The 26,755-nt window shown below is 45.1% G+C and overlaps 1 protein-coding gene across 6 annotated transcripts in view; it reads left to right on the forward strand.

The window, feature by feature from the left end:
• LOC128430074 (nuclear factor 1 B-type) overlaps nucleotides 1–26,145 on the forward strand; it is a 59,464-nt gene extending 33,319 nt beyond the window's left edge. Inside the window, exons 3-12 of one of the 6 annotated variants that reach the window (XM_053416023.1) lie at nucleotides 4,644–4,700; nucleotides 6,534–6,602; nucleotides 10,334–10,454; nucleotides 11,077–11,198; nucleotides 13,804–13,938; nucleotides 14,150–14,334; nucleotides 16,769–16,901; nucleotides 17,361–17,443; nucleotides 21,985–22,073; nucleotides 25,811–26,143. In XM_053416023.1, the coding sequence (XP_053271998.1) occupies nucleotides 4,644–4,700; nucleotides 6,534–6,602; nucleotides 10,334–10,454; nucleotides 11,077–11,198; nucleotides 13,804–13,938; nucleotides 14,150–14,334; nucleotides 16,769–16,901; nucleotides 17,361–17,443; nucleotides 21,985–22,073; nucleotides 25,811–25,943 (1,127 nt within the window). In that variant the 3' untranslated portion in view covers nucleotides 25,944–26,143. Of the gene's footprint in view, nucleotides 1–4,643; nucleotides 4,701–6,533; nucleotides 6,603–10,333; nucleotides 10,455–11,076; nucleotides 11,199–13,803; nucleotides 13,939–14,149; nucleotides 14,335–16,768; nucleotides 16,902–17,360; nucleotides 17,444–21,984; nucleotides 22,074–25,810 lie in introns of all 6 variants that reach the window. The other 5 variants (XM_053416024.1, XM_053416021.1, XM_053416022.1 and 2 more) reach the window with 5 other exon arrangements.
• Nucleotides 26,146–26,755: the final 610 nt, after the last annotated feature.

Genomic DNA, 26,755 nt, shown 5'->3' on the forward strand with positions numbered 1-26,755 from the left:
GGAGAGAAGAGAGAGATAGAGAGACAAAGAGGTAGAAAGAGAAGAGAGAGAGGGGGCATAAAAAGGCGGCAAAGCGGGGAGAGCGCCAACGCAGAAAGAAAAAGAAGATATGAGGTGAACAAAATCTGCAAATAACGAAAAAGATACACTTTTCACCAGATAAGACGATATGGTCGCAGATACACTCTGAATAGTAGATATACACAGAGGCGGGTATGAAAAGGTACAATGGAGGACAGATACTGTTGCAGGCGCAGGGACAGCGATAGACAGATAGTGAGGAGAAGAAAGAAAGAGAGATTTGGAGAAAGGAGCAGGTTCTGCCGGCTGTTGGAAGCCAGCCCAAGTAGTGTGAGGTCATCAACAAAGCTGCGAATGATAGAAGCCAGGAGCAGGGGAGGACATGGAACAAAGTGCACGCACATGCATGCACGCACACACACACGGCACATGTACAGTCATTTGTGCATACTGTCAAGACTTGCATGACCCTGTGCCGTGCACACACACAGACACACATTCATTTTTCACTTCCAACAAGGGACACGCTGGAGTCTCCCGCAGCGGAACAGGAAAGAAAAGCAGGAGGACACTGAGCAGAAAGTGTGCTCGGCCACATCAAATATTTACTCAGGAGCAGCTGTATTGTCGAAACATTACGCATCGGAGCTGCTCCGTAATTAGGTCGATATTCTCTGCCCCTACTCCCTCTCCCTGTTTCCCTACTTCTCTGCGAGTCCACCCCTCTCCACCTCTCCTCCACACTGCCCTCCCCTCGCCTCCCCGGGCTGCTGAAATGCGTCTTGGCTCGGGACCCATGCCTCTGGCAGCCAGAGTGTTATACATGTGCACAGAACCCCGCTCGGCATAAAATGGCTGCCAGACAGGCTTCTCCTCCTGAAATGTCGACAGCGGTATGCATCTGCAGGGTGTGCGTGTCGCGCGTGCGCACAGATTTTTGTGGAGGATATCTGAACATGTCTGCGAGTGTTTGCGGGCTGGGAACGTGCACCGCCGCTGTCCAAAAAAATAAAAAAGAAGAAGTCACATACTACAGCATTTGGATAATTTAATCCACACTGTGAATGTGTATGTGTGTTCCGCAATTTAGTGTGAACAGAAAGGGTATCATGCCAAAAAATGAGTGGGTGGGTTAGGGAGAGTGTGTGTGAGTGTTTAAGTGATTATAAAATCCAGGCGAGCAACACACTTGGGCGTGGAGACGCCTCATGAGCACTGAGAAACTTTCTTGCTGAGCCAGATTTCTGTTGCCATTACCCCTAATTGCCCTAATCGTTACTGTGGAATGATAAGTATCCCACCGGACAAGAAGGTGTAAGAACTCATGGACACATTCAAAATATCCACAAGCCCCCTCTGCTACTTTTTTCCCTTTCTTTTTTTTTTTAGCTGAGTAACAACAGATTATCTGATTCATACGTGGTACGGCTTTTTTCACTTCCCTCATGAACCGGTTTGTTTATTTAAACAAGTGGCAGGGACGGTGGGTGCCAAGAAATGTTGTTTTTGGAAAAGTGCCGTGTGTGTACGTGCGTGTTTATGTGTGTTTATGTGAGAGAGACAGAGAGAGAGAGAGAGAGTGTGTGTGGTGTCTGGCTCTGTGATCGAGCCCTGCCAAGCTTCCAGGGCAAAGCTCAGGCTCCTCGGCCGCAACTGTTTATTTGCAGGTTACACTACTGTTTATTTGAAGACTATCAGATTGGCCCGGGCTTCTGCACAGGACACCTCTGTGCTACAGATAACAGGACTCATGCCCCTCTTATTGTTTTTTTTTACCTTTTTTAAATACAAAATTTGCAGTTAATTTATATTTGCACTTAAATTTGTAATCCAGGATAATGTAGTTATTTACTTGTGTATGATTAAAAAATTTGGTTTCATTTGAATACCTGTTGATTTAAAAAAACATCCTTAATCGATAAAAATAGCAACCTCACGGCCTGGCTGACATATATGCACCTGCGCGTACTCAATAATAAAATCCCATTAGAACTAGAAGAAGGACAGGGAGCATGAAGCCTACCTGGGTCAAAGGTAAAATGTAATGCAATAGAGGAGGTGTTTCCAGGTCTGGCGCAGGCCTGGCAGATGCTCCATATGCTTGCATCCCACCTTGAGTCATCCAGGTGGTCTCTCCTGGTGCTACGGTGGGGCCTCATGCTGGAGGATGCTTCCTGGGATCTCTAATTGCCACGGCCATCTGCTCTTTTTTGTCATGGCTGCCTGTTCAGCCCCCGACAAAGACGAGGAAAAACAAACCGGTGCACCGCTCCCACCTCCACCTCCTCGCTCCATTTCTCCCCTTGCTACCTTTTCAGGGTCTATCTCCTCTCCTCTCCTCTGCCCCCCCCCCCCCCCCCCCCGCCATCCCTCAATCCGTTTATTTCCCTCTCAGCAGTTCTCGGGGAGCGAGCTTGGGGTTGGCAGTCATAACTACACTGATGGATGACTCTCAATGTGGCATGGGGGTGGTGGTGGTGGTGTGAGGAGACAGGGAGACAAGGCCACTGAGCTCCCTGCAATCACTCTGTGGACATGTGCCGTGCCAAATCCACACAAACCTCAGCTCACCCACAAAAGCTGCTTTACGGACTTTGAGTGTGTGTGTGTGTGTGTGTGTGTGTGTCAGGGGCAGGACTGGGGGAACCTTTAAGTATCGCGGGCCATTTACATTTTTATAACATCCTTTGTGGGCCATACTAAATTACTAAACACACATATCCCTCTAACCTCTTTATGGCGATTGTTTGCAACTCTCTGGCGAGGCATCTGATGTCAGATGGTACGATGAGGATGCTACTTGCAGCCAGTTCGGTTTGGGTCAGTCCATCTTGAGCGAGCCAGATTTGACAAGAACTGCTGACATGGTCTTGTTGGAATGTGAAAGTCGGTTCTGTTTGTAGAACTCGAGCAGAGCGAGGTTGTTGGACCGAACAAGGATTTCACATTATACATCCTCTGGTTTCACATTGAACAGTGTAGCGAAGAGGTTCGGCTCCTTTCATTTACTTTTCATGCGTCGAAACCTCTCACGCTTTTGTTTTATATCAGCGGCACCGCTTTATATTTAATTGTATAAAGACCATTATTTTAGTTTTGGACTACTAATTGGACAAAACGAGCAATTTTAAAACACAGTTGTAGGTTCTGAGAAATTGAGACGTACAGTTTTAAGACTTAGAAACAGTCAAGAATTCCTCAACCTCTTTGGCTCTGAGAGACTGTAAAAAGATCCTCTAAGACCTCCAAAAGCACACGTCAAGTTTTAACTGTTTTACGAAGCAGAGCAGAGATATATCGTAGGGCCATAACTTCTCGTGTGTTTTTGGGGCTAAGCACCCAGAAAAGAGGGGGATTTTTTCTTCTTCTTCTTCCTCTTAACGTATGGTCCTGTTCCCTCCCTACTTTGTCATTGTTGAGCTTCGGCCAAGAACATTCTGTTTTTGCAGCGCTGTTTAATAGTCAAATTTAGTAGAGGGGGAACAAGAGTGAGAGGGAGAGAGACATAGAGGGAGAGCAAGAAAGGGATAAATCTTTCAACTTTTTTTTCTTCTTTCTCTTCGCTCCCCCCCCTCTCTTCCCCCTTTTCTCCATTGCCTGTGTAATGCAGCTCATGAGAGCTTCGGCAGGAACATGGGTGTTGTTGCTAGACAGGGGTATCTGAGTTCACTGTTTCCACCTTGTCGTCTCGGCTCGGGCCGGTTTGAATCCGTGTGGGGGTTCCGCTCAAGACGCTGCACTCACAAAAAACGCCATCCACTCATGCACGGGTGGAAATCAGACATTGTTTCATATCGTCAATTGTGATGTTTCACAACTTTAATGCTGAACAATTTAAAAGAGGCAAAAAGGGCCCTGGGTCTGTCAGCGTGAACGAGAGCAGGAGCTACTGACGGACTGATAGATTCCCCTCCCAGCGGGGCTCGGAGGTAAAAGACGTCAACTCGGGCCGTCTCATACCAAAGCCTGTGCACCGTAGCGGGTGGAAAGAATTCCACTCATGTTTCCTTGTGTTTTCCCGCCCCTCTTGTCCTCTCTCCACATTTTGTTCTGTGCTCGTACCTTGCACAGCAGGACTGAACACATTCTGTACCCTCTCGACACTCCCTCGGCCCCCTTTGAAAAATTACCTCGAGGTCTGCCGGTAAAAAACATTCAGGCTATCCTGTGTCAGACACAGAGCTTTTTTCTTCTTCGGTTTACCCTCCCATTCATGATAGTACTGTTCAAACAAGGCTGTCTTGTGTAACGTACAGTAGGTATGCTCTCCTCGACTTGCAGATAAGGAAAAAACATTTAGTCATCCCGGAAGGAAACTGAAGGAAACAACCTGAGTCCTGAATTGCACTTTGTCCTCTTGTGCATTATGATAGAATGTGTTTCTTAATTTTAAAGTGCCAGTAAGAGGCAAGCATTCATTTCAAGTAAATAAATGCTTATGAATAAAGTAATAGTTCAGATTTATGTATTTTCTATTATAAGGAAACAATGTTTTCATGCGGCCATGAGGCTCTTTACTGGAAGTTATCAGTCCTGACAGGATAAACCAGAAAAGGTATGTTGTTGTCCTCATGTTAAACTAACGTGGCCCCTCCTCTCTGTCTCTCTCTACATGTTTGCAGACTCACAGCAGTCAGGAAGTCCAAGTAACAATGAGCCAGGCAAGAATCCTATTCCAGGTATGTACAGTATCACTTGTCCTCCCCTTTCCCATCTGTCACTACTCCATTGTTCCCCTGCAGCGCACCCGCTGTACAGTAAACTGTGCGCAGCACAACTTGCCTCATTTGAATAGTGCTGAGCTGCTGTGAACCCGGTGACTTGCAGAGTAGCAAAGCCTTCCCTGTAATAAAACCAGGCTGCAACCTCGTCACAAACCATGTGTTCTACTGTCAAGTTCGTAAAAGCAGCCATTTTCAAATGAAAAAAACACTCCTGCTGATAGTATAGTTATTAAACTGCATACAAAGGGTCCATCAATACACACTACATAACCTGAATTGACATATTTTCTGTAAAAGGTGTTAAATTAAAATCTGAACTATTTTTCAACTTCTTTGTGACATACACTAGCCAAGGCTATCGTTTTTTTAACTTTGCGTGGACTCAGGAGGAATTACAATTTTAAAGGATCATTCAATTTGAATTGTCATCATCCCATTGGCAACATCAAACACATTGCATAAAGTGTCACAGCAGATTGCAACTTTGGCTGGTGGTGGACTGCATCAAGGTGAGTCGAGCCAGCGGAGAGTATTCTCTGACAGAGCTATTCCCCTGAACTGACCCGAGCTGTGTCGTCACAATGTTGGTATGAAAATAGTTCCAGAAGTATAATTAGTTTTCTACCTCAAGAGCAGGTTCTGCCGAGGCGTCTGCCAACGAAAACATGCCAGTGAGCCAATGACTCAGGCCTGGGAGGCCTTCGGCAGTGGCACGGTTCCCCCCCCGCCCCCTGCAAAAGCCGTTGGCTCACAGGAGTCATTAGGCTTTGTAGGTACCAGTCGAGCTGCCTATCTTTCTGGCACGGCCAGAGAGCCCTCGGCACAGCATCAAAGCATAGCTGGAGTCATTTGGGTGTCAATAACACATTTAACTGTTTCACTTGACTGGCAGGCTCTGATTAGCGTTGCACCGAACATTTCAGCATTGCAAGAAATATACATTATAATTATCATTAAAAACTTATATTTTTCCTGAAAACAGGAGCGGAAAAATCTGACTGTGCTGAAAGGGCCTCATCTTGCTCCCGAAGCAAGCTCCCCTTGTCAGAATAATCTAATACCACGTTTAATAACTCGGCAAGGTGGATGCTTCTTGCTGTGATAGTGCATCCAAGGATAATAGTGTAATTGTCGACAGTTAAGTTTTATGTGTCTATCTGATAAACTGTGTTCAACAGAGGCTCATTCGTTCCAGGAGTTTGAGTCTGACTCAAAAAGTGCGTCACTACATTGTCCACACACACACACACACACACACACACACACACACACACACACACACACACACACACACACACACATTCACCATACACACCTGTCGTGTCACTCTTTCTTTGAACTGAACGGAAGGGTTTAGTCCAGCGGAACAGAACAAAATTTACTGTAATGCATATTTATATAATATAAATATATAAAAAAAACTAGAAGGGCAAGTTTTCGTTCTGCGTCTCATTTCGACCGCTAGATTTAAAATGTAATAAAAAGAAGAGAGTTAAAAATGAATATGAAATACATCAAAATAAAAGACAAGCACCTTTATTAATGGCAAAATAAAGAATGATCCAGCCATAGTTTTGGGATTATTTTGCATTTAATACAAAATTATTGTTAATTTAACACCCAAAGAAATACATAACACAGAGGCAAGTCCTTATCCCTAATTTAATTCTACTCATTTTTATTATGTATCTAGTAAATTGCAAGGATATCTGATTTGTTTAGCTAATGCTCAAGCTTATGATTATTGTATTTCTGTTAATATTTCCCTGTATGTGCCTGTGTCCACAGTCTACTTGGAAGACAGCTTCATCAAATCAGGAGTCTTCAGTGTTTCAGAACTGGTGCGAGTGTCCAGAAGTAAGAACATAACTGTCACGTTCTTATTTAGTTGCACCCTGCACACACATGCACAAACATGCACGCACGCACACACAGAAGTGTTCTTCAGTTATTCTTTCAGTTATCAGCAATCAGCCCCGAGCCAAGCGAAGTCCCTCGACGGTTATTTTCTGGTTCCCGCCTAAATTAATGTGGGAGCGAGGCACAACCGCACTTTCATTGAGCACCGGGACGTAAAACAGTTGTAGAATCACCAGTCCGATCTGAAGAAAAGCCACTTCAGAGGTTTGTCGACTTTGCACTATAGTAAGATTCGCAGTCAACTCATCCCACCAGGGCACTGAAACAAATATGCTTTAAGTCTGAGTCAACATCTCGATGTTCGAATAAATAAAGATGAATTATCACCGCAGGCGTTTGGTAATGGGTGCAGATTAGTTAACCCTCAGCCGTGTGCTCGCATCAGCGGAATATTACGATTGGCTGGATGTGGTATAGCTGTTACTAAGTAGACAACTCGCTTTTTTGGGGGGAAGAGGTGGCATTTTGTCCGCCATCTTTTCTAGTTCGGCTCCTGTCTTATAATGAGAGTCAGGCTGGTGTCAATCAATTGCAGTCTGGACACGCCCACGCAGCCGTGAGAAGAGGTCTAGCCAGGTGATACAACTGAAAACACCTGTGTGAATGTGCAGAGCCCATAAATCTCTCCTTGCGTTTCACACACTCGTGTATTTAAACCACTGAGAACATATATCAGTGGATTTACCTTGAAATATCACAAAAAAAAGTCACTTCAATCTGAATATTTACTGACATCCACCGCTATAGAACTTTAGGGAGGCGGTAGATCCGGTTTGGCAAATCTGCTTCGCAATAAGAGAATACCTGAGTGCTCAGCCATCTGCACGGACCTGCGCGTGTCTGCATCAACACGTCTGCCCTCTGCGAAGTCGTTGGCAGTTGTTCTTCCAGGAGTGCTCTTCCCTCTAATAGTTGAGGGCACCCCGAGGCACCGTTTACCTGTGCTGTCCCCAGCCTCAGCGTGAACATGCTTGTGGTAAACAATAACCCCTGTGTTCGGAAGAAATACACATCGTGTGCTTTCTGTTGAACTGTGTGTTCCAGTCTATTCTGGTCTTGTGGTTAAAGCTGTCATCGGTCATGAATACTTCAGTGTAGGTTAATTAATGGATTATTGAACCATGTCAAATTAAATCAACAACTTTTCTGGTTATCACATCAGTCTGTTTTTACTTAAAAAAATGTATATGTATAACTGCTAATTGTGGTGTAAAAGAGGTATTTGTCAAGTGACAGCAAATTGAGGAATTAATTTGTTACTGTCTGTCAGAAAAAATTAACCACATCATCTTCGGCAGAACGTTAATGTGATGAAGTCGCTCACATTACACGTGAATTTCTTACTAAAAAAAAACAGAAAATCCTGGATCTGCCCCCTGATCTGGATCTGCACCAAAATTTGATGGGTAGTTCCGTGACCCATTAAACATCTATCCACTGAGTTTCTTGAAAATCTGTCCAGTTGTCTTATTCACAATCAAACAAATGGTGAAAACATCACCCCCTTGAACTTGAGCAGCATTTAACATTTCACAACATACGTGAAATACAAATATCACTATTAGTTAATATGGTTTCTATTTCCTGACTGTATCAAAGTGGTTCTGATGTAGGAGCACGGACCACAACTGAATATCCTTTTATAGACTGTTTTTTTGTAAGGTGTTTAATTTGCAATCCCCCCCGACACACCCACACACACACACTCGACCAGATGGCCGTTGTGCCGGCGTGCCTGCCTCTCATGCGACCAAAAGCCCGGTTCCACCAAAGACTCAACTGAAGTCGGGCTGGAATTTTAAAAAGGTCGACAGACGCACAGGAATTGTCCCTCACTCAGCCGGTCACTCCCCAGGAAGATATCTGAGCGGCCGCCCGTCCGTCGTCACGCTCCTCTCCAAACTCTCCAGGCTGTTGGGACATTCTTTGAAGTCCATCAAAGCGGGCTGGCGAGTTCAAGGCAGCGTTTCTCGACGAGGACACTCATTAATGCAACAGGAGCCTCGGCTGCGAGCGTCAAAACATTTTGTCAACAGAAAAAAACGGAGGCAAGCACGGGCAAATTAAACAGTTGATCTAAATTTGCGAGGACAATATTTTCTCTTATACAGCAATTATAGCATAATTTATAGTACACAGTAAGATGAGGTAATCTGCTGGAAGAGGCACTTTGCCAAATGTTTTTTTTTTCGCAGAATGATTTATTTCATTCACAGTTTTTTGAGCTTGAAAGTCAAAGCCCAGATTATTAAATGAGATGATTGGCAGGGCGACCAAGTGGCATCGCAAATATGGTTCCAAGCCAAGAAGAGAGAAAGAGCGATAGAGAGAAACCAGCACAGAGAGAGAGAGAGAGAGAGAGAGAGAGAGAGAGAGAGAGAGAGAGAGAGATGATTGGACGGTAAGCTCAGCCATGAATGAGAAGGCAAAACAATGGTCTCGCATTCAGCGTCCTCAGGCCGGATGCATTCCACCACAAACAGCTCTGTGCGGGTGGCAGCGGGCAGGGGCCTTTGCCAGAGCTGCAGTGGGCTGCCAGGGCGGAGGCTGGCAGGGGGATCGTGCCAGTGGTGAACCTCAGACCACAACAGACGCCGCCACACACTCCGTCCTCTCATCGACTGCAAAACCCGACCGACCGCTCCGAGCTGCCGGCTGCCTCGCGGGGGCCACACACTGGAGAGAGAGAGAGACAGAGAAGAGAGAGAGAGAATAGAGGGAGAGAGAGTGAGGATGGGTGGTGAACTCCTTTTGTTCTGTAAACACTGGCCTGGCCTCCCTGGAAACAATATCCCTCACCTTGACCGCAGCAAGAAAAACAACACCTTTTCCATCGTAAATCACTGGGCGAGAAAACTGCTGAGTGCTGCACTGGGCCACAGAGAAGTGAAGGAAGTTGATGGTTGGGTATTAGAGTTAAACTTTCTCAGATCCAACTTTTGATGCATCTCGAATGATTCTGTTTAGTAACGATAGCCTGCTTTGGGGAAGGCTTTTAGCAATAAATACACTGTGCATATTCATTTTGAGTTCTCATACCTCTTTTACACCAAAATTAGCAGGTACTCTATATGCAGGTTTTTTAAACATGGGTAAAACGTGCTAAAATACAATTATCCCTCCCATTCTCCTTTCCCTTTGCATGCAGAGGAGTTTGCCCTTCTGTTTTTGCGTCATGTCCGGGTGCCATGTTTCCTCCGCTGTCGATTTGAGCCAGAAACGTCCCTGCTGCAGAGTCATTCCTCATTTTTGCCGACAAAAGCAAGATGTTATTGGGCTTTTTTGACTTTTGGAAAAGAGGCTTTAGATGATAACAGTAATATACATTCATTTATTCATAATAAAGATTCATTCATACTGGAGAAAATGTTCCTCCCTGTGCACAGCCAAGTGAAAACAGTCGCTTTGTTAATCCGTGCTCAGCAGAAACGCCTGTGATGGTCAGACAGTTAACCTGTGCGTAGGGAGCGCTTAATTTGATACACTGCGCCTCTTAAAACGCGAAGCATCAATAACGCTCAGTCACGCCGTCTTGTAATTAATTGTGCGTCTCCGGATGCAAGGTTGGGGGAAAAAGACAGCACTCAATCTGACAACGCTGCTGACATTGAACTGCGATCACAGCGTAACTGTTTCCCTTTGTTTCTTCTCCTCTGTGTCCTCTGCAGTGCCCATCACCCACGGTGCAGCGGTAAACTTCTCCATGGCCGACATGCCCAGCCAACCCTACTACCACGACCTGAACTCCAGCGTGGGGCTGCACCGCTCCCTGTCCTCCCCTCCCGGCAGGTCAGTTGAAGTCACGGCAGCAAAATAAGCTCTTTTGCTCCGAGTGGGGGTGGAAAGGTTCTTTCTTTTATAACATCACAGCACCGGCAGCGTTTTATGATATTATTATTTGCACAGAAGGATCCATGTGAGGTTCATTTGAAGCCATGCATATCCTTGATATCTTTTATATTTAATTTTAGCCTTAATTAACTGTCTTTCATATTTTTTTATGTAATATGTTTATTTGATATACTGTAATCAAGTTATCCTGTCCTTCTACATGTATTGCCAGCATTTAGTTAACTTAGCTTATCATAAAGACTGGAAATAGGTGGATACAGGTAGTCTGGCTCTGTCCAAAGGTTAAAAAGCTCTCAACTCAACAATCGAAAACTCACAAATTAATTGGTAACAGCATTCACGTCTGTCGGGTCTGCACAAACATTTACTGACTTCTTCGTTGACCTATACCGTTTCCTTCTACCAAGTTTCATCGAAAAAACGCCCTGAATTTTTTAATGCATAATATTCCTTTCAAATAAACAAAGCAACCAACAAACAGACGAAAGGGATGCAAACATAACTTTGTTAAATTTTCATGATATAAAACATGTTAAAGCCAAATTCTTCATGTCTGCAGCAAAAGGCCCAAAACCGTCAACATGGAGGAGAACATGGACACGAGCCCGACAGGACCTGACTTCTACTCGTCACCCAGCTCGCCTGCCAGCAGTCGGGCAAACTGGCACGACAGAGATGGAGGTGATTTTCCAGTTTCTTTTATTGTTTACCCACATGGGTGGTTAGCCTCGCACGGACACACTCCGTCAGCGACACCCTGCACCGCACTCCCACATTTGCACAAATGCTCAAACACAACGCAGCACCAGAGGGTGTTGATTTCCTGTCCTCGTCGCATGCAAATAGACGGACGGGATCAAAGCGAACACCTCTCATTGTGTGTTTTTACTGTCGACTGAACTCTTTCTAACTCTCGGCCTCGTCATGAGTCACCGCATGTCAATGCCGCCACCCTGTTCGCTGCGGATGAACTGCATCTGGCTGTATCTGCACATGAACTTGTTCAACCCTCTTAAAATACATACCGTGACAGAGATAGCCCCAGGCAAAGCCAGTCACATAAATGTTTAAACCCATTTGAACTGCCGAATGTAAATCTGTATTCTTTCACACCTGCTGCATACACAGAGTGCACAGAGGGTCCGCCGAGAACAAATTGTTCCCGGGCCACGCTTGCGACTTGGTTACCCATAAACAAGCACCCTGGTTATTTGAATTACTGATGAACAAGGTGTGTGTTTTCAAATGTCAGGTGAAGCGTCCTCTTTATGAACAGGCATTGAGGTGATTGAGAGGCAGTTTTCTTAGAGAAATTGCTGTTGGCCTGCGGGGCAATCGCGTCACATGATCCTCTCTCATCAGGAAACGGAGCTCTACGTCTTGGCTTGACTTTACAGAAAAAACACCCCAGCGGTTGAACTTTGACGATGTTGTGCCAGTTGTACTGCACAGAACCAGTTGGAGAGGAGTTGAAAATACAGCTCATAAACAGAGAGAGGCGCACCTATTGGAGAAACACGTGTGCTTGAAAGAGAAAAGGTCTCATTGCGTTGTGCTGCTGGAAAGTTTGATCTGACGACAGGCACATGCAAAATGATCGGAAAACCTCCAGACCTTTCCCTCAACGGGCGCATTGCGTTTTTAGCTTTTGTTTGAACTCTGTACACCTCTTCTGTTGTGTTTCTCTGCAGCTCTTTTTTTTTAGTTTTAATGTAATAAGTAGAAAGGCTCTCGTGGGATGTAACCACAGCCCAATGTGGGTACATTGAAATTTCAGTGCGTCCCATTGCACAAGGCCTGACTGTTGCTCTGCGTAAACTTAGACACTCGGGGTGAGGAGAAAGGGAAAGCAGTGGGTAGGAAACTCTCCAAAGACAGCCATTATTCTGTCAGGGGAGAATAAATGAGAAGTGGGGTGATATTAAACCCATATGAGGCCGTTCCATGTGCCAAGCGGTCATTCCTCGCACATGGTTGTCATTCGGCAAATCCTCACCGTGTAGGAAGACATAGTTTCTCTCGTGCATTTTGCTCTAGGTAAAATTCTGTTCGCTTAAAGAGCTGGAGTTTTTTTAGTTGTTGTCATTTTGATGTTCTCGTACACATTCACCCATTTAACACGAAATAAATCAGATTACAAATGGCCATTAATCTCATTTCAATGCAAGAACACTTTGGTCCTTTTTTTATTCTGACTAATTAAAGTGTTTGATTCCTGGTAATTAATTGTCCTGTGTAATATCCCAGAGGCAGTCCAGCGTATTCTCTGGAGGATTTAATTAGTGAGCTAAACTCAAACACCTCCAAACGCAGAGAGTATTTCCTATTTTCACATGGAAAAACTGTCAATCTTCTTAAAGAGTTATTTCTCCGTCTGACTCAAATATGAAAACATTCAAGCCTTTATCCTCTTGCAACCTCAGACTGGGAAATCCCCCTGAATTCCAGCCACCTTTGGTCGCTCTCTCCCCGCTCTGGAAGTGAGTGATTCTTCCCGTCTCCCGGGTGGATCCTTCCCCTGTTGTGGGAAAGCAGTTCATGCCGCAGATATCTAACGCACGTTCAGGGACAGAGATTTTGAAAGTTATACTCCCCGAGAAACCGTGACGTGGCAGAGAAGCACTTGATGAATGTTCGCAGGCCACTGACCCTTGCATCTTTTTGTTATCGAGTTCCCCTCGGACACCGTGGAAAATTGAAAGCCGCGCGTTCGTGGCAGCAGCAGAGCGTTGCTCGTGAAAGTGTCGAGCCGCAGTAACGAGCAACTTGTCCCAATTTCTTATCTTTAGCTGAGCCTTAGCCGAGATTATTCATGGGGAATTAGAATAGCTTGTCCGACAGCGTGTTAGGCCGAGGTGAGCAGATGTTATGTTGTAATAGTCTATTAAAGATTACGTCAGGGTCTTGAAATTCATTAAATCCTCTTTTGAGGGACCAACTGTACACCACGGTGAACTTAACTGTGCGTCAGATCGCTGGATTAAACTGTTCAGCTGGGACGTGACAAAAGGTTCTCTGCCAAGTCCAGTACATTTGTAGTGATACCACAGATTATATTTGATTTTGAACCTTTGCATGTCTTTAATTTGCAAACTCTGTCTTCATTGCCTACTTCATTTGTAGAAGAAATATGTCCCCTGATAATATGAATCCAATATAGTTCAAATTTGCCTAATTTCAGCCATAATTCACTTTTGGCACTTCATTTTAGCTGAAGTTACATATTGTACATTTAAGAACTATGAGGCATCTAAGCATATATGGTTTTGTGTTTTTTTCCTACTAGCAGACATGTCCTCTCCCACCATGAAGAAGCCGGAGAAGACGCTGTTCAGTCCGACCTCTCCGCAGGACTCCTCACCACGACTCAGCACTTTCCCTCAGCCTCATCACCCAGGCCTAACAGGTGTAGGACACAGTGGTGAGTTACCCGGTGACTTAAAAACCACCATGTGAAGCTTTAATGGACTTTCTCCTCATAAACGCAGTTGAAAGAAAAAAATCTATGTTGATACTTAATTTAGCCGCGCAGATCGATGATGATCGCTTTATCTTAACTCCCTCTGTACCCCGCAGACACACACACTCAATCTCTATCTCCCTCTCAACTCTCCTGTCTGTGTCTCTGGCAGTTATATCGACGAGGAGCCCCCCTCCACACTCGCCCCTGCAGTTCCCGGCCTCGGCTATCTTGCCCCCGGCGCCGTCACCCTACTTCTCGCACACCACCATCCGCTACCCGCCCCACCTCAACCCTGGCGATCCCCTCAAGAGCTACGTGCCGTCATACGACCCGTCCAGCCCACAGAGCAGCCAGGTCAGTCTTCTTCTTCTTCTCCTTCTTCTTCTTCTTCGTCCTTTTCTTTTTTGTGCTGTCTTTGAAGAAGCCAGAAGTCTGAGGCTGCTTTGTCTCGTTTGTTACCTTGTTTGGCTTCACTTCCATCTGACCTCAACAGATTAACGATTAAATAAGTTGCAGCATGCATTTGTCATTATTTCATTACTAGTGCTTTTGCAAGTAGAGAAACATCATCCTGTTTTTCCTGTTTGTTTTTTATTCTTTTATGTGAAACCGGCTGCCGGTCATTCTCTTCATTTACGGCATAGGTTACAATTAAATTTAAATTCTTGGTTCCTGGTTCAATTACTGGCTCCTTACAGATTGTGTTGAAGTCTCCTCGAGCAAGACACTGAACCCTTTACTGCTCCAGATGCTGTGTATGAATATGTGTTTGAAAGAAACATTTAAATGTGTTGAGTTTATTATTCTCAAGCCCTGAAGTTCATATATATATATATACACATATATTACACCCTAAAGGTGACCACAGTTTGGGAACCCTTCAATAGAGCCTTCACATGGAGATTTAATATTGGCCAGAGAGAAACCTCTAATTCCAATAGAGAGCTTAAGTATTAGCATCATTTACAGAGAATTAAATAATACTCACATTAAACCATTTTTAAGTTGAGTTTGATATAACTCTCATAGCCAATATTTTAGCAGATTTTCAACACCCTTGTATTTTCACAAAAAAAAAAGACAACAACCAGTTGACTCCAACCAAGAAGTCAACCAAACTATTGCTCTCTCAGCCGCATGTGATACGCAAAACTGTATCGAGTCATTGTTGTAAATCAAATAGCTGAGGGCTTTACGTTCTGGGTGCACACTGCGGCCTGTGTGTGTGTGTGTGTGTGTGTGTGTGTGTGTGTGTGTGTGTGTGTGAGAGAGAGAGAGAAAAAGGCGTCTCTATAGATGAGAGAGCCGTGTGTGATATTTATGTGAGTTTTATATCCCCGCTGTTCTCACTGTAAACAAAGGCCTCGTAGACGGCTCCATCTCCAGATCAGGGAGCGGGTTAGAGAGAGGGGTTGTGGGCGGCGGGGAGGGGGGGCCGGTTAGGCGGAGAGACTGTTACTCTAGAGAGAAACCGCGGGGAATGATAAAGGTTGTAAATATTTGCCGTTGCCGGGGCCCGGCTCTTGTGCAGAATTAACTGGCCCTCTGCTGGGGTGCTGGAGAAAGGGGAGCGAAAAGAGGGTAGGAGGGGGGAGCCGGAGACGGGGTCCTGTAGGGAAGAGAGAGCTAGAAGACCAGCTGGGGGAGGAGGATTGGAGGAGGTGGTGGTGGGGTGGGCTCAGCAAATAACACAGCGCTTATAATCCCATGGACAAGTGCCAGAATGTTTTTATGCTTGCTTTAACGCAGATTATATTACACTCTAATTAAACATTCTATTCACATCGCAGGGAACCCTGTGGACACAATTCTCTCCCGAAAAGGCCTGTTTGAGTTTTGAACCCGGGGCGGCCCCCGAAAACGAACGCCCCAGACAGTCTCCAGCCGTCTGAAAGAGTAGCTCCCACTAGCTTCCTTTATTTTCCCCCTCCATATATGCAGTCTCTCCGACTCGCTTTCCCAATACTCTCTCATTCATCCCATTGTAGCAGGTCACTCCTTGCCCGCGCTCTCAGCCTCTTTACACCCGCGTCCTCTTAAATTTCATTTATGGCTGCCATTAAAATCATTGTTGAAAATCATGTAGGAAATCCAGCGCCGGGGACTGAGGATCTATTGTTGCTCGTGCCCCCCAGAGTTTAAGTAATAACTGTGACAATACAGCGACTGCAAGTACTAAAATCTTTTCTTCAGGCGGAGCATTAAGTGCAAGAGTGAGTGGGCTTTTGAGGGCAAACTGAGCAGTTAAGGGATATGAGGGGGGTGGGACATGAGGGTGTGATAGAACATTTAGTTTGTTTTGTGCTGCTAACCATTTTAGAAATGTGTAGTTTGTTACGTGTGGGCTGTGCCCAACTGCTGCTAAACATATGTCACCGGACACAGTGTGTTCTGTGAGGTCAGAGGTTTGATGGAAGACAAAACAAGTGCACCTTTCTTAAAGCAGAAGCGTCTTTTGCAATTGTGTGATTTTGTGTATGATTTCCTGGCATATAACAACATTTGTCAGTTATAATTACTATTAAAATATACATTTGAAGGCTCTTTTTCCTGCACATGCTCTGGATTATGTTTTCACTTCTAGTTCAGCACTCTATAACTCATTTCAAAAGAGAGCCGACACATTGTTCTCATCTTACCAAACAAGAAAAGCTGATAAACTCCAGAAATCGATGGAACCACTCCACATGTTTCTCATGAACATCCTTCAGATCTGGACAAAACTAATTATAGTCTGAAATAAAATATAAAAAATGTTTTTCCCTGTTTGTCCATCCCCCACCTGCAGCCTAACAGCAGTGGTCAGGGAAAGGTTCCAGGCCACTTCACCCCAGTCCTGGCTCCCTCCCCACATCACAGCGCCGTGCGATCATCCTCGCTCTCCATGTCAGACACCAAGCCCATCACCACATCCACAGAAGGTGAGTCTCCCACTGACACCCACTACCAATCATCCAGCACTCCCAAAATCAATTCATTCAAAGTTTTGTGTGTCTCTTACATGACAGTTTGCAGATTTTGTCGTAGGGGCACTAAAGTTCTGAACTTGCAATGTTAAGAAGGGTAGTAATGTTTAAAAATAAGATGCTAGTACAGTGCTAAAAAGTTATTAAACTTTAACATCTTCAATGCAAAATCTGAAAAGAAGCCTAAAAAATTCACATTATAAAAAAACTGGGAAATTTAAGCAGTAGTGGGCCCTACATAGAACCCTGTGGGACCTCACATGCACTTTGTTTTGACAACTGGTTATTTTTAATCTTGATAAATGTCTCTAAATTCATAGTCAACTGCAACTGACAGCTACATGGGGAATTCCTGAAATGCTCATTGCAATGCAATCATGGTTTTCTGTGTTTTTGTGATGGTGTGTTACCCAGGCTACTCATCCCCCGGCCCCCCGACGGCTAATCGTTTCGTAGGCCTGAGCTCCAGAGAGCCTACCTTCCTCCACCAGCAACAGGTGAGAGCTCACCCTTACGCCATCCGACCCACCCCCTTCTGCACTCAGCCTCAGCTCACCCGCTACTCTTATCCTGTCTTTTTCTGTCACCCCCAATGTCCCCCCGCATATCAGATGTGAATCCCCTGCCCTCCGCAAAAAGTCACACTCTAAATTTGATTTGTAGGAAGCATTAAACTTTCTCGTTAGTCCTGAGCACCTCCAGATCAGATTAGAGTACTGGTGGGCTGAGGTCAAGCGTAGCACTCACTGTTGGCATAATAAATAGCAACATATATTCTTTTTAGTCAGGCCTCAAAAGAACGGAGGCTTATCGGGGCTAAAGATAGCAGCTCATACTGATCCTCAAATGTTGCTTGCTTTAAATTCTACCGTGCTGTTCTCTCTTTGCTGCTGTAAATTTTAGTTTCACCCACAGCTCAGGTTTAGCTTCGATCCTTAAAGGTCCTTCAACAACCTAGAATTTAATATTTACAATGTGTCCAGAATTTGAATTTGAACATATCTATTGTATATTAACAACAAAACACTTTGTAGGCAGCGTAGAATCAAGCACATTCGTGATACATCCTTTAAATAGATTAAAAAAATTACGGATCTCACAAACGACACTGCTGCTACATTTTCTCTTGAATTATAAGTCCTGATAAAAAAGTAATATTTACATTATAGTGACTGTATTTTAATTTAATTCCCAGTCTAGACTAGAAGAGGGCATCTGTTTCCTGAGGTGACTTTAAACACAGAAATGAGAAAGTGTCAGGAAATCCACTGTCATTGACGTGTGGGTGTCTCTGAGAGTGTAATGTGCTCAACTGTATATTCCCTTCGCACATTACTTCAGAAACTCACACACACACATGCACACACCAGTTGTAATCAGTGCACTCCCTCATTTACAGTACGCGAGCAGGAATATTTAGAGTTTGCGTCACGCGGTTTCTCCTAGGACAGATGTGGTGACCCTGTGTGTGTGGGTTTTGTGGGTTTTGTGAGAGTGTGTGTGTGTGTGTGTGTGATTTTTGTGCATCTGCGAGGCGAGGAGTGTTGCGGTGTTGTCGGACGGGAGAGAGTGCCTCTCCCCCCACCCCGTCTTGTTGAGAGAGCTGGTCTGAGGCCAAGGCTTTTCCAACCACAACTAATTGAATGCATCTGCACGCGGCTACGCCATGATCGCTGGGTTTCTGCTCGGCTCGCTTTTTTTCCCCCTCTTCTATGTTTAGTAAAAAAAAATCACAAAGCTGGCCTCTGTATCCTTGCTTCTCTTTCTGTGTCTTTCGTTTTCTCTCTCTGCCTTTCATTTTCCTAAAATCAGAGTAGGTGAAAAAAAATGAAAAACCTTAATGTTTGTCGGAAGACGTGGGATGCTTTTATTCGGCACAGGAGGAGGAGGAGGAGGAGGAGAGGGAGGATTCACTTGGCTGATGTCGCACAGTTTGTCTTCCACATTTTTCTAGTAGCCTTGCTACTTCTTTCAGCGGGGTACAAAGTGACCACACAAGACAGCAGCCGTCTGAGCGAAGCTGCATGTCCCGCTGAACGTTGTCCAACGCTCTGCCCCGAGAGCCTGTGAGGACTTTTTGTTCCAGAATCTGAAGTGTAAATCAGCCCGATACGCATATAAATATCCTCCTAAGAAATACAGTTAGATAATCGAATAAAAAAACATTTACTGTTATTTTCATTTGATAAATAGTAATGATTCAAAATTGAATTATCCCAAAACAGAGTTTTGTGATCCCGTTGCTTGCCAAAATGAATTACTTCTGGCCTAGCGGAGGAGAACACATCATCTTGGATATCTTTGGATTTACCCAATTCAGAGTTTTGGCAGGCTTAAGATGTGAAATTAAAAATGGGAGATTTGTACGTGCAACAGTGACACCTCTCTAGAAGGTGATTACTTGCTATATACAGATGAATAAATGCCCTTGTCGACTTGAGGAACTCTAAACAGTCTCCACATTGATTCATCACACTTCTGCTTGTCTCAGTTGTTTTTGTTTTCTGTCGTATGATTTAACTGCCTGGGATCTGGGCTCGCCGAGCAGCACCGACGCTGAGCCAGAGTCCCTCAGGACGAAACACTTTCACTGAACGCTCCGTCATTGTCCTCATGTGGCGATGGGATGTTTATTATGTGGGATCCACAAGGCTTTTACTGGCACATTGGGTTGTTTTGTTTCGGCCGTTTAGCGCCGCCTGGCTGGGTAGGAAAGGGAAACACGTCACACATGCCTGGAGAATTGAGTGAGATTCTCGGATGCTGAGTTTTTTTTCTTTTTTAAATGTGGTCAGCATTGGAGCTGTGCCACGGAGGTGGACTGTCCTTTGTCTGTCCGTCTGTGTGATGGATGGAGGCCATGAATTGCTCTGCATCTGGTCCTGCTGCTGACAGATCCAACTTTGATTTCTTTTAAAGATCCCCTGGATTCTGTATGGGTCAGGGAGGAACCCAATAATTTTGATGTTGATCCGGATCAGGGGGCGTATCCAAGAATATTTTTTCCCCCTTTCTTTAACATTGCGAGAAAGGGCGTTTTTCACCATTCTCACCATTTTCCGAGAGAATAATGAATGGATCTTAATATAAAAACTGCATGCAAATTTAGGGAACTGAGTTCTATTAGAATTAAAGGGGTCTGTTGGGCCTTGGTGTTAAAATAACTTGAAAGTTGCCCGATGACTCTGTATCAAAACCTACCTTTCCATGCAGAGCCTATTTTAAGATGTGGCACCATAAAAATAGAAATCCCTGGACACACACACACACACACACACACACACACACACACACACACGCACAGTAGGCTTCAGAAAATGAGAAAACACACACACACACACACAACAACACCACCACCCCGCACTCCCACACCTGCTCTACGATTCCCAGGCAGCGAATGTGTGAAAAACCCCTCCATTCATCTCTCGCCTTGGTTAACCCCTCGAGGGAATGCCACCATCTAGCATTCCGCAGGGAAAGATCCGTGATCAGATGTCATTTGGTATTATCTAAGGAAGGATCCTAATCCACAATCTGCCCGCATCTGTTTAGCTAACGTTCCCCTTCTCCCCGCTGCCTGTGCCACTCTGATGTGCCGGTGCCAGCGGACAGATGGCGAGCCCCTCGAGGAGCGGTGGCACCGAGCGTCTGGCCCAACCCGCACATTCTCTACCAGGCTTTTGTCAGGCTGGAGAGTGCGGGAGCAGCATGGGGGGGGTGGGGTGGGGGGGTAGGGGGGTTCAGTCTCCCAACCTTCGATGATTACAAAACACACTGGATGGAACAACATTTCTTCTTATTCAGTTTTAATCATCAGGAGTTGGAGAATGAGAATATCCAGTTGCAACATAGTTGAAACACTGCAGAGCTTTTTAGGATTTGTTTTCTGTGGTAGCTTGTGTCTTAATCCGCCCGTTTCTTGCCACTACTTCACAGTTGTTCCAGAAAAAAGCAGCAGAAAAACAAACTGAACATAACTGAATTTCAATGTGGCAAAAACTCGGAAACCAATCATCATCTCTTGATGTGTTCATCCAGGTGCACGGAGGAAAAAGAAAAGAACACAGTTCTTGACCGCTGCAAATGTCTTTGAATATTCAGCGTGCGCGTATATCTGATTAAATCCCTCTTAAGTGCCTCTGCACAACGTCTGCCAGTGCACGCAGAGTGCTAACAGTGCAGTTTTAGCCCGATACATTACTAAATGAATGTGTTGACCACAGGGCAAGGTTAGGTTGGTATTGGCAGAGATAGCTCTCAGCTGGATTGCCGACACGTGCGCTCGCATAATGCATGCAAAGGAGATGCCGTTTTGTGTGTGGCGTGTTTTCCTTTTTTTTTTGGTTGCAGTAATTTGTAATCTGTATGTAAGGTTTGCATGTCGGGAGAAGAGCGGAGGGGAACGGGTTTGTGTGTGTGTGTGTGTGTGTGTTTGTGTGTGTGTGTGTGTGAGTGAGTGTGTGTGGGTGCGTGAGTGTTTAACTCCATTGTAATTTTGACCCCTAATCAATAAAAACAGTTAGCTAATGAAAAAGCGTCTGAATGTTTGAGGGCATGCTCGCGCACTCCATCCTGAATCTGAAAGTGCACTTACAGCAGAGCGGCGCTTATCGACAGGGTGCATGCATCCAGCGGATTGCATGGCTTCATTGCAACAAAAGCAGTAACCACTCACATATGAACTACCGATATGATGCCACTCACATTATGTCACTAACTCCGTCTTGTTTTTTTTTTATTCCAGGTTAGCCTCTAACTTTGTCTGCATGCTTTTTCTTTCTATATTTCAGCCATAGCTTTGATTTACCTGTTATTTGTAACCAATTAAGTAATGAATATGCTGATGCCATTCACTATTTTCATGATTGTGAGTAACCGTTAGGACTCGTTTTGGAGTCATTGTGTCTGTACCTGTGCTGCTTATTGCTTTATAGGCCCTTTTGCATGCATCTGTGTCTGTATAGTGTTGAGTTGTAGTGTGATGTGAAGTGGAAGTTGTCTTGGCCCAGTGATCTGACTGCTAGGTTTCAATTGACAGCTGAGGAAGTGTGACTGGAGCGTGACTCAAAACGGCAGGCATTATGGCCCCAGTGCCACTGACGACACTTTGGGGATTGCTTGGCAAAGGTAACCTTTTCATTCTTTCATGCCATCTCTCTGTCTCCCTTGCACCACACACACACACACACACATATGATTGACAATGCCATATAATGTCTGTTTTTCCTGATTGTCTTCCTCTCACATCTCAGAAATTCACATATCTTACATATCTATTCACATATACGTGTAATTTTCCGGCCGGTATACTGTGACTGTTATTCCTGAAGTGAAATCTCACAAGTTCGCCTTTTGGACTCTTGAGATGAGGTCATGCATTTCTATGATAAACGTAACTCACTTTTGATTTCCTTGTGTCTCTGGTGCTTTCTGTTCCCTCATCTCGTTCTCTCCGTAAAGTTGCTTTCAGACATTGTGCTGAACATGCACTTTCCAGAGGGGCTGGATGCGAGAATGCAAATGTCCCGAGTCAGTGCCTCCAGACATTCTGCGAAACTCCCCCCCCGCCCTCGTAAAAATGTCCGACAAATGTCCGAGCTAGCCCATGCAAAAATACAGGGGGGGAATGTCCGGGGAATTTACAGTGTGGAGGAAGGCGTGTTGATGATGTTTATTTTAGAAAACTGAAAAAAACTAAAAGAATATAAATATCTCAGGATTCAAAAGAGGAGCCATACATGTAGAAGATGTAGACGAAGAAGTAAACCTATCTCCATTTCATCTTTCCCAATACTTTCCGAGAGTTTTTTTTTTTACATAAGAAGACTTTTATGTGATTTAGAGATTTTATGGCACCCTAAACTAAATCTAGCAAATGTTAGAGCTTGATTTCAGTCAGATTTATTATGATTTAATTCCTCTGCTCTGTGATTCTTCACTACAAAATGACTGCAGCGTTCCTCATGGATTCACACAAGACAAACACACAGCGCTCATATTTCAAACACTAAAGTTCGATCAAGCCATTTAGAACAAAATCAAATCATGTAGAGTAAAAGTCATTTCAGGTCAGATTTCCAGCCATTAAGTCTCTATGTTGGAACAAGCATAGCTTTGTTTAATTTTATGCTGAGGTCATGCTTTACCCTCCCTAACTTAAAGTTACAGAATGCCCCCTCCCCTCCTTCTTCTCCCCCTGCCTCCATACTGTATCTCTCTGCCTCCTCGGGGGAGAAAAACCTGGACCATTTCACCACGGAGCAAGCTGAGCTAAGCCTTTTCCTGTTACGTCTCCCTTTTTCCCCCTTTTTCCCCTGGAAGTGTAGAGAATCTGTGTGTGTGTGCATGCCAGTGCACTTTGTGCTCGCTGAAGTTACTCTTTTTTTTTTTTACAAACACACATGCACACAGCAGAGCCCCCTTCAACAGGCCTCCTAATAGGCCAGTGGAGGTAGCAGAGAAAAATGTCCCCTGCAGCAGCAGCAGCAGCTCCAAGTCTCTTATTCCTCTCACACAGCAGCAAACGCCTCCACTTTTCTCCATGTGGGTGTACACTAATGAGTGCAGATAAAAACAGACTCCAACTGGATTTAGTCTATGTTGTTACGAGGATGGAGATGGTAATTTTATTATATTTCTTTTAAACCCTCCTCTTCACAAAACCGTCAGACGCATAGATGAAATCGCTTCGATTCCTCTTCTTTATCTCGCTTGCCCTTTAAACGCTGCGCTCTGCCATGCCTCTTCAGTGCTAGCCCCCAAATTAAAACGCTGCCAGACTCGCATGTTGCCATTGTGCAGGAAATGGGTCAGCAATCCATTAAGATGCCATTAGATAATCTAATTTAGGGAGCTAATCCTTAAACGAAGCACGCTGTATGCCCGGGCTGTGCTTGCGGGGAGTAGAATTAGTGAGGTTTGGGAGCCGGACAGGGTGAGGGAAGGCCGCCTTGAAGGTTACCTGAGGAAATGCACCGACGGAGGTCAGGATTTAGTCCCGTCCGAAGTGGCCCTGAGTGCAAAAACATAAAGTCATAAGAATAGAGGGATTTTAAAGCCTTGTGAGGATCAAGTGTTTGACATATATGAACTACATTACCCAGAATTCCTATAATATAGCATATTGAAAAGTTAATTTGTATGTGCTCTCTTAATGCAACTCATTTTCAAAGTGCAAGTCTTTATATTTGGTGGGTCTAACTTTCTTTCAATAGGGTCCTCAGTCATACTAATGCACACGATCAGATGAGTTCAGTCCACACACACACACACACACACACACACACACACACACACACACACTTTCCTTTAACTCCACCTGAGCGTAGCTTTATGCTATAAGACGCAGATACAGACAGACAGCCATCAATTCTAACAAGATTAAAACCGATCTGGCGGTTTAGCGCTCACAAAGGCCCGCGCGTCTGCTTTTGTGGCTGTGTGGTCCCCCTAATGTGAACCATTACCTGAGCCGAGTTTCAAGCACCGAGCGGTGGAAGGAGAGAGGGAGGACAGACAGAAAGAAAGAGGGCGAACGGGGGGAAATAGAGAGAGAAGCTGCAGCACTTGGCCACTCTGTGCGCTCTTTGTTCAGCAAGGTAGGAAAAACTTAATCCCTCGTTTCCTGTCCGATGATTTTTGGCAGGGTAGACGAGGGAGGGAGGGAGGGAAGCAGGCGAGAGAGGATAGCACGAGGACAAAAAAAAAGATATAGAAGCTCAGCCTTGAGGTTTTTCTCTTTTTTTTCCCTTCTTGCATACGGAAGTCTAAAACTCTGAATGATTTTTTATTTTGAACACATCTCTTCTTCTCTGTCCTTCCTTTCTTTCACTATTTAGGCCATGAGTTGAATTGAATTTGCACTTCCATTGTTTCCCCTAAAAAGAGCAGTGACTGGTGATTTGTAGAAAACTCAGACTGGTTGATGAGTCGCTTTCATGGACACAGACATTGTTGTTGAAGCTCCACAGAATCGAGTCTGGTTTTTTTCCAACTCCACGAACCAGAATCTTTAGCCTTTTTCGGGGTTTTGTTTCTCTTCCTCTCATCATTTATGTTCTCCTCTGGATCTCTCTCCTCCTCATTTGTCCTCTTCCTCTTTGTGCCTCAGTCATCTCTCTTCCCCACGGCCCTCTTCGTCCACCCAGCACACTTTTAGGACAGAGTCAAAAGTTTCTAACAGGTATTCTTAGACTGAGCAGGGCTGGTGGGAGAGGGTGTCAGATGAGCGCACCCTGGGGACCTGTGGTGATGGTGGGTGGGGGGGGGGGGCGCAGGGGGTGGGGGCTAATTATCCGACATCTACGTAGCACGGCGCCCCTCGGGAACAACGCGCTGCTTGTTCCCCCGCTCGGCGTTTTCAGTTAGCACCGTTGCTCACCAGGAACAATCACTGTGTTGTTTTGCCATTAGCGTGAGATGAATAGGGATGGGACAGCTTTGTGTAGCCCCCCCCCCCCCACCCTCCACACACCCCTCCACTTTTTACCCACAACCCACCCCCCCTCCACCGCAGCCACCACCGACCACACTCCCCCTCCTTGTTCTTTCTCAATGCTGCCTGTGCCACGGCCCCTCTCACACGACGTCCTTCACTGGGAATCAAGTGGCATCACCTCGGCTCAGATTAACGAGCGAGTGCTTCTATTCCCCTCTGCCTGAATGACAGAAATAAAGGGGGGGAAATAATAAAAATAAGACCTTGAATCTTGATGACTGTCAGCAGAGCAGTGATGCCGGTCATTGGCGTTCAGGATAATTAAAAGAGAGAATTTGATTGCATGCTGCACAAACAAGATTATTGGCATATGACTAATCTCTCCGTCTGTGTCTTTTCTTTTCTCTCTCTCTCTCTCTCTCCGCAGTCCTGGTACCTGGGCGAGCTTAGTTCCATTCCAAGTGTCGAACGGGACTCCGATTCTGCCAACAAATGTCCACCAGAACTACAGCATAAACATCATTGGTGAGCCCCTGGTCCCCGCTGAGACAGGGAACTGAAACACACACACACACACACACACACAAACACGAGAGGCCAGACGACACCCCCGTGGGCGAACGGGCAGGTTGGGGGGTGTCGGTGGTGCAGAGCTCGCACTACAGGTGTCCGCAGCCCATGGATGAAACCAGCAAAGCAGCACGAGCTGCACAACCTCGATCTCACCCCTTCTGTGCCCCCACATCCCCCCCGACTCCCGTCCCCCCCCCCCCCCCCGTGATGGACCCTGTCCGTGAAGTGAAGACGAGGGTTGGTTCAGAGGAAAAAAGGAAGAAAAAAAAGAGAAAGACCCGGCCCGGCCCAATCCCACACCCAGCACCCACCAGTCAGTTGTTGTGTTTGCAGAACTTTTCAGTTCATTCAAATACTGTGATGTATAGATGCCTTAATGTTTCATTGCATGACACTCTAGTCTCTTAGCGGCAATTCCCACTATTTTCTCATGTCGGGGGAAGGATGTAAAATCTTGATGCATAGACACACACGTACACACGAGTGAAGAGGTCTGTGTTAAAACAACCTCTGCCTGGTGGATGGCTCCGAGACTCTAAGCTCTCTTAACTGCGACCTCTTGAAAAGAGGCGTTCCCATGTCAAACGATTCACTGTGTACACCATAGGAACAAAAAAAATTGTGAATTCAGAGTGTTTTTCTTCTTCCGTTTTGAGTTCAGTTTACTGTGATATGACTCTTTGTTCAGAAAATGTGTTGACTTTGTTTATTCTGTTATTGCTACTTACTCCAAGAATTAATGTATAAGAAAAAACAAAACACTTACAGTAAGAGTTGAGAACTCTTTATGCGGTTTTCA

This window comes from Pleuronectes platessa, chromosome 23 (genome assembly GCF_947347685.1).
Source record: "Pleuronectes platessa chromosome 23, fPlePla1.1, whole genome shotgun sequence".
Taxonomy (NCBI): Eukaryota; Metazoa; Chordata; class Actinopteri; order Pleuronectiformes; family Pleuronectidae; genus Pleuronectes; species Pleuronectes platessa.